The 7,900-nt window shown below is 34.6% G+C and overlaps 1 protein-coding gene across 1 annotated transcript; it reads left to right on the top strand.

The window, feature by feature from the left end:
- Window positions 1-2,941: 2,941 nt before the first annotated feature.
- On the top strand, window positions 2,942-3,880 carry LOC147369220 (olfactory receptor 2L8-like). Its single transcript, XM_086411146.1, has one exon. The coding sequence runs from the start codon at window positions 2,942-2,944 to the stop codon at window positions 3,878-3,880; it is 939 nt and encodes a 312-aa protein (XP_086267272.1).
- Window positions 3,881-7,900: the final 4,020 nt, after the last annotated feature.

Genomic DNA, 7,900 nt, shown 5'->3' on the forward strand with positions numbered 1-7,900 from the left:
TTTGCTTCTTTGTTGGGGCAAATTTATATGCTATAAAAGTTACCATTTTACCCATTTTTAAGTGTAATTATTGTTGACATTAAGTATATCGACAGTACTGTACAGACATTACCAACATCACCCCAGAATATTGTTATATTGTTCAAATGAGACTGTATATTCATCAAACTCTAACTCTCCATTTCTCACACATCACAGTCCTTAACAACCACCATTCCATTTTCATCTCTATGAATTTGACTACCCTGGATAACTAATATATGTCAAATCATGAATCTGTTTTTTCATGCCTGACTTATTTTATTTAGCATAGTATCTCTAATCTTCTTCCATGTTGTAGCATGTAGTAGAAGTTTCTTCTTTTTTAAGATTAAATTATATATGTTCTGATCATCCATTAACTCATCAATGAATTTTTTGGTATTGCTACAACTTTTCAGTAATGGTGAAGAAGCTTCTAGGAATATAGGTATAAACATATCTCTTAGAGACTCTGCTTTCAGCTATTTTGGACATACATTCAGAAGGGCAGCTGTTGAATCATATGGTGATTCTGTTACTTTTATAGATATTGCCATAACATTTTCCTAAGTGGTTACATCATTTTGCACTCCCACCAGCATTACATTTGCACATGTTCTAGTTCTTTTCACGTTTGTCAACACTTTGCTTTTTAAAAAATAGAAGATTCTTAAAAAATAATCTTTTAAAAATAAAAAGATGATAGCACATCTCATAAAAGTGAGATGTGCTATATCATAATAGTATTGATTTGAATTTTCCTAATAATTAGTGATGTGGAACATCTTTTCTTGTGTTTATCGGCCATTTGAATATCTTATTTGGAGAAATGTTTATTCAAGAATTTTCCCTATTTTAAATTAGTTTATCTGTTGTTACTGAGTTGTGTAGTTCTTTATCTATTCCCTATATAAGTCCATCATCTGATATATATTTTGCAAATACCTTTCCATTTTATGACTTGCTATTCACTCTCCAGATAAATTTCTTCCATGCACAGTAGTTTTTAATTTTAATAAAGTTCAATATATCAATATATATATGCTTTTGGTCACATACGCTTTTCATATCCAAGAAAGCACAGTTAAATTTTATGTCATTAACTTTCTCCCTGTCATTAGTTCTATTCAGTATTCAGTTCAGTCTCTCAGTCGTGGCAACTCTTTGTGACCCCATGAACTGCAGCATGCCAGGCCTCCCTGTCCATCACCAACTCCTGGAGTCCACCCAAACCCATGTCCATTGAGTTGGTGATGCCATCCAACCATCTTATCCTCTGTCGTCCTCTTCTTCTCCAGCCCTCAGTCTTTCCCAGCATCAGGGTCTTTTCTAAGGAGTCAGTTCTTTGCATCAGATGGCCAAAGTATTGGAGTTTCAGCTTCATCATCAGTCCTTCCAATGAATATTCAGGACTGATTTCCTTTAGAATAGACTGGTTGGATCTCCTTTCAGTCCAAGGGACTCTTTAGTACTTTCATCTATTTTAGTTAATTTTCATATATGATTTAAGGCAATCACCCAAGTTTTATTAATTGGACCAGTAAATCCAGTTTTCCAAGCAACTTTTGGTGAAAAGATCTCTAATGAATGGCTTTGAGACACTTATGAAAAATCTTCTCTCAAATTTATGCATTTTTTGTGGTTCTCTATTTTATTTTGTTGGTTTATGTCTATCTTCATGCCAGTACTACAATCTTAAAATCATCATAGTTCTATGGCAAATTTTAAATAAGAAACAGCTAGTTATCCAATTCAGAGAAGGAAATGGCAACCCACTCCAGTATTCTTGCCTAGAGAATCCTGTGGACAGAGGAGCCTGGTGGGCTGCCGTCTATGGGGTTGCACAGAGTTGGACATGACTGAAGTGACTTAGCATACATGCATGCATTGGAGAGGGAAATGGGAACCCATTCCAATATTCTTGCCTGGAGAATCTGTGGACAGAGGAGCCTGGTGGGCTGCTGTCTATGGGGTCTCACAGAGTTGGACACAACTGAAGCAACTTAGCATCAGCAGCAGCAGTTATCCAATTATTTTATAAGATGCTTTTTGTTATATTAAATACCCTAGGATTTCAAAAGAATTTTAGGATGTGTTTTTATATTTCTATAAAAAAAAACCTCATTCAGACTATGACAGATATTATAAAATACTTATCATATAAATATCAGGGAAGCAGAGAGATATTACACATACTTTTTAAAAGTGCTTGCACAGATTCAACAATATACAAGGAGTGCAATGTGTAGGTATTCAGGCAAAGGCTTGCTTTAATTACAGCACTGAGAAACTCACTGAAGAGACAGAAAAGAGTGACTCCTTTAAATTATACCTGACAATAAGTTTCATTTTAGATTTCACAAAAGATAGATCAAAATAATATTTGACTTCAAAGAACCTTGGTTTGACACTTCTAAGTGAACAAAACTAAAAAAAAAAAAATAGCTCCTCAGCATATTTGATAGGTTGCTGGTTTTAGAGGTAAGACTTAGAGATGAACTATGAAAGAGAAATCATATCTTGACAGTAGTAAATACTTATCCCTAATAATATTATACAGTGCTTGAATTTACATTGATTTCCTATGAATATATTTTGAATATGGTATCTGAGATTGGTATTACTTGAGATTGGATAGGGCACTACAACATTTGTATTCTAATGATCTCATAATTAAATGGCTTTATAACATTAAAAATTTATGGAAAACATTTTGTTCAAAATGTTTGTATCTTTATATTTTGATCTTTGGCTCTAAAATAAGACTTTTTTATAAAATTGATGAGTTCAGTTCTTAATTTAAGAGGTGAAAAATGTTAAATAATATATTTTGGTTAAAATAATAAATTAAAAATACCTTTTTGTTTTAAGCCTAGCTTACTCTTCTGTCTGCCCTTAGGAAAAATTATATGAATGCCTCATGGAAAACTGTAATCAAACATCAACTGATTTCATCTTATTGGGATTGTTTCCCTCATCAAGATTTGGCCTGTTTCTTTTTATTCTCATTGTTCTCATTTTCTTATTGGCTTTATTTGGCAACCTTTCCATGATCCTTCTTATCTTTCTGAACATCCATCTTCACAAACCCATGTATTTTTTACTTAGTCAACTATCCCTAATTGACCTAAATTACATCTCAACCATTGCCCCCAAAATGGCTTACAATTATCTGTTTGGAAATAAATCAATCTCATTCATTGGATGTGGGGTACAGAGCTTCTTTTTCTTGACATTAGCAGGTGCAGAAGCATTGCTCTTGGCCTCTATGGCTTATGATCGGTATGTGGCCATTTGCTTTCCTCTTCACTATTCCATCAAAATCACTAGACGAGTGTGTGTGTTGATGATAATAGGATCTTGGATAATGGGCTCTATCAATTCCTGTGCCCACACCACATATGCCCTCCATATCCCTTATTGCAGATCCAGGGCCATCAATCATTTCTTCTGTGATGTCCCAGCCATGTTGACTCTGGCCTGCATTGACACCTGGGTCTATGAGTACACAGTGTTTGTGAGTACCACCCTCTTCCTTTTGTGCCCTTTCATTGGTATTGTATGTTCCTATGGCCGTGTTCTCCGTGTGGTCCATCACATGAACTCAGCAGAAGGGAAGAAGAAGGCCTATTCAGCTTGCAGCACCCTCCTCCCAGTGGTGACTTTCTACTATGCTCCCTTTGTTTACACTTATCTACACCCAAGATATCTCAGATCTCCAACAGAAGACAAGGTTCTGGCTGTCTTATACACCATCCTGACCCCAGTGCTCAATCCTGTTATCTATAGCCTGAAAAACAAGGAGATGATGGAAGCCCTGAGAAGAGCAATTCAGAGAATCTGCTCTGTAAAAATGTAGACAAAGTTTTGGTGTGAATGTTAGTACTTGCATATAAATCCATTTATCATCAGCATTCAATAATTTAAAAGAGTATTTTTCAATTAAATGCCAAGTATAAAATTAATACAGAGGTGAAGAAAGTCAATCATGTTTCAACAAAATTATCTTGCATATATATCAAGCCTTAATCTTTATATTCTCCATGGTGTTGTTTCCCATCAGTTTCTAATATTTTTCCTCCCTATGTTTTCAATTAAAATTTTTCTTTGTCATTAATTAATAAAAATGGAAATGATTTTAATTAACTGAACTTATTATTTAACAGCATTAGTTATGTTTACCATTTATTTTACTAAATTTTTAAAACATGTTTTCTGAATGTATTGATCAAATTAAAAGACTTTTTGTTCTTCTCATAGTATTTCTGTAATTACCAGTAACAGTTATTTTTTTCCTTCAATATGAGGAAACTTTGTCTCTGAGATTTAAACAGACATTCTCAAGTCTTTGTACTGCTGTAAGTGGAAAATGGCAAGTTTATATTTCTTTTAGGGTGGTGGGTTTAATATCCAGCATATCTGGGATCAAAAATAAGGATGAGGATATGCCAAAGAGACTGAGAAAACGGAAGTTAATTATAGAATTAATGGTTTCAATGATTTAGTCTAATTAGTGAAACTTAAAAATAGCAAGGTCCTTCTTGCAAGCATCCCCACACTTGGAATATTTTACCTCCTAAGTTGCTCCTACTATTCTTATATTAGATAATGTTTCTCAAATGAGATTTTATTATCCACTCACTTTGTCACATAATTCTATCAAACCAGGTTGGAGAAAGTTAACTTTCAAATCAAATTTAGCCATTCATATTACGATTAGGTTAATTTCCTAAACAGGTTTCCCACTATATTAAATAAAAATCCATCAGCTCTACAGGAAGCCTGGGGCTGGTGCACTGGGGATGACCCAGAGGGATGGTGTGGGGAGGGAGGTGGAAGGGGGGTTCAGGATGGGGAACATGTGTACACCCGTGGCGGATGCATGTTGCATTATAAAATGCAATAAAAATTATAAACAACACATTTGTGTCAGAATTTTTTATCTAATGACATAGATATTTATTTATGTGATATATTTATTGATTGTAAGGTTTGGGGGGTCCACTTTTTCCTGAATTTTCATCTGAATTTATAATTTAGAAACTTTATTATCTATCTACATAACTGAAAGTGATTCCAGCCACTTGTGATTACATTTTTATTATTTTCTTTTTTTGTTTTGTTTTGTTTTAAAAAAATCATTCTGCCTATGTTATCGGAGCTATTAGGAATGTTAATAGTTTGTGAAAACACTGAGCTAAAATTAATAAATTAAATCAAAATGTATATTTTTAGACAGAAAGATTTGATGACTCTCAAGAAGAATTTTTTTATAAAAAGATTAATCTCAAGAAGCATTTTCAACCCATCAATTCTGAGTCAATTTAATGTAAATCTAAGTTTAATTTTAAATATAAATTAATCAATGGTTCTTTATTGATTTCTGTCAAATTTTTGGTAATTTGTGAACTTAGTATAAGAAACTAGAAGTGGCTTTGTGTTTCAAATGCCAATTCACACATTTTATCACTATAGCTTTATTTACAAATTAAGTTGATATTAAATTTTTTTGTTAATAATTGTTTTCTGAAACTTTACAGGAAAAAAGTGTTATTTTCCATCAGTAATTTTTCACTATAACTAATTTTATATCTTTAAATAATTTTTAAATACCATTTCTACTTTTAAGCTTATGGATATTTGCTTTTTGAAGTTTCGGTAGTTTTTAAGGCCATATATTCTCTACTCTTTGATGAATGCTGATAATTCCCTGATATGCTTTATTGGAATGATAATTTGTGCACTCTTAGTTTGCAATAATTTACTGACAAAAAATTGTTTCTAACAGACAAAGTCCCTAGTGTCTCCTAGGCAGTAACCCATTCACCATTGTTGTTGAACCTACAGTAGCTGTTGTCATCACCACCTTCCTTGACCCCTGTTTCAAATAACCAGTCCCTTGGGTTCCTATACTGAAGATCTTCATTTGTTTTGTTTATTTTCTAGGTAGCTTAATTACTAGGCAGATTGGCTTAAGGAAAACCTTTCATCAGTTCAGTTCAGTTCAGTACAGTTACTCAGTCGCGACTGACTCTTTGCGAGCCCATGAATCATAGCACTCCAGGCCTCCCTGCCCATCACCAACTCCTGGAGTTTACTCAAACTCATGTTCATCGAGTTGGTGATGCCATCCAGCCATCTGATCCTCTGTCATCCCCTTCTCCTCCTGCCCCCAATCCCTCCCAGCATCAGAGTCTTTTCCAGTGATTCAACTCTTCACGTGAGGTGGCCAAAATACTGGATTTTCAGCTTCAGCATCATTCCTTCCAATAATCTCTTATTATTAAGACCAAGTGAATAGGAAAATAAATTTTTTTTGTCTTTTAACAGAGAGAAAAAATCTCCAGTTTTATACCAGTTTACTTTTTACATTAAAAGTCATCAACTTAATTAAATTCATTTCAATCATATCTATTTCTGGACACACATAACATTTCTTTCCAGAATCTTTTTCCATAAATCTCTTCCCGAAAACATACATCCTACTTTCCTTGCATATGAAGATGCTTCTCTTATCTATCTAGTAACTTTAATCACATATATTAGGACTTTTTTAACCTCAAGAAAACTTTACTTTCTGGAGAAAACCAAAATGTATGAAATATAAACTGTTTTTACTTTCTCTTTCTTTACATTAGCATTCTATAGATTGGCAAACTTGCACTTTTTATAATTTCTGGAATGTGATTTCTCATAGAAAATTTCTCATTGTGGTACCAAAAGTATCTATTAATAGTCCTAAATATCTTAAGTTTCTCTGTAAAAGGAAGCCCATGTTCAGTAATATATGTTTCATTATTTTATCTTTTAAGGAAATAATCTAGATATTAAAGGAACTTAACTGATATTTAACTTAACTTACTAAAATCTAAGAGTTTAAGTTAACCAGAGATAATTGGGAAAATAAGTACACTAGATGTACTATAAAACTATTACTGCTAAAAATTACACTAAAACGTTATTTATGTTTTAGTAATTTTTTTCTTAAAAACCATGTTTAGATTATCTTTTCCCCCCAGAAGTCAATAACTCTTCACTGGACATTAGAAAACCTCAACCATTATCCTAAGTGATTTTTCTGGTTGCCAAAATTTTTAAGAGAGAGTACAAGGTTATTTGAGCTCAGAGAGTAAAGCGTCTGTCTACAATGCAGGAGACCTGGGTTTGATCCCTGGGTCGAGAAGTTCCCTAGATAAGGAAAAGGCAACCCACTCCAGTACTCTTGCCTAGAAAATCCCATGGACGGAGGAGCCTGGTGTTCATGGGGTCACAAAGAGTCGGACGCGACTGAGCGACTTCACTTTCTTTTCAACCTTCATTTAAGGAAGTCCCTTCATTTAAGGGACTTCCCTGGTGGCTCAGATGGTAAAAGCATCTGCCTACAATGTGGGACACCTGGGTTTGATCCCTGGGTTGGGAAGATCCCCTGGAGAAGGACATGGAAGCCACTCCAGTATTGCTGCCAGGAAAATCCCATGTACAGAGGAGCCTGGCAGGCTGCAGTCCATGGGGTGGGTCGCAAAGAGTCAGACACGACTGAGCAACTTCACTTCACTTTCAACCTTCATTTAAGTACTATATTTAATATCTTTTGAGGGAGGTCACCATTATCTTCATTACCTCAACCATAATTTCAATTCAGTTCAGTTCAGTCACTCAGTCATGTCAGACTCTTTGTCACCCCATGGACTGCAGTATGCCAGGCCTCACTGTCCATCAGCAACTCCCGGGGTTTACTCAAACTCATGTCCATTGAGTCAGTGATGCCATCCAACCATCTCATCCTCTGTTGTCCCCTTCTCCTCCCACCTTCAATCTTTCCCAGCATCAGGTCTTTTCAAATGAGTCAGCTCTTCCTATCAGGTGGCCAAAGTATTAG

The sequence above is a fragment of the Bos grunniens genome, chromosome 7 (assembly GCF_055505025.1).
Source record: "Bos grunniens cultivar Pamir isolate PY7600 chromosome 7, Bosgru_T2T1.0, whole genome shotgun sequence".
In the NCBI taxonomy this organism is placed as follows: domain Eukaryota; kingdom Metazoa; phylum Chordata; class Mammalia; order Artiodactyla; family Bovidae; genus Bos; species Bos grunniens.

Bases quoted from the DNA above. Each gene is read 5' to 3' on its own strand.
- LOC147369220 (XM_086411146.1), top strand. From the start codon at position 2,942: ATGGAAAACTGTAATCAAACATCAACTGATTTCATCTTATTGGGATTG.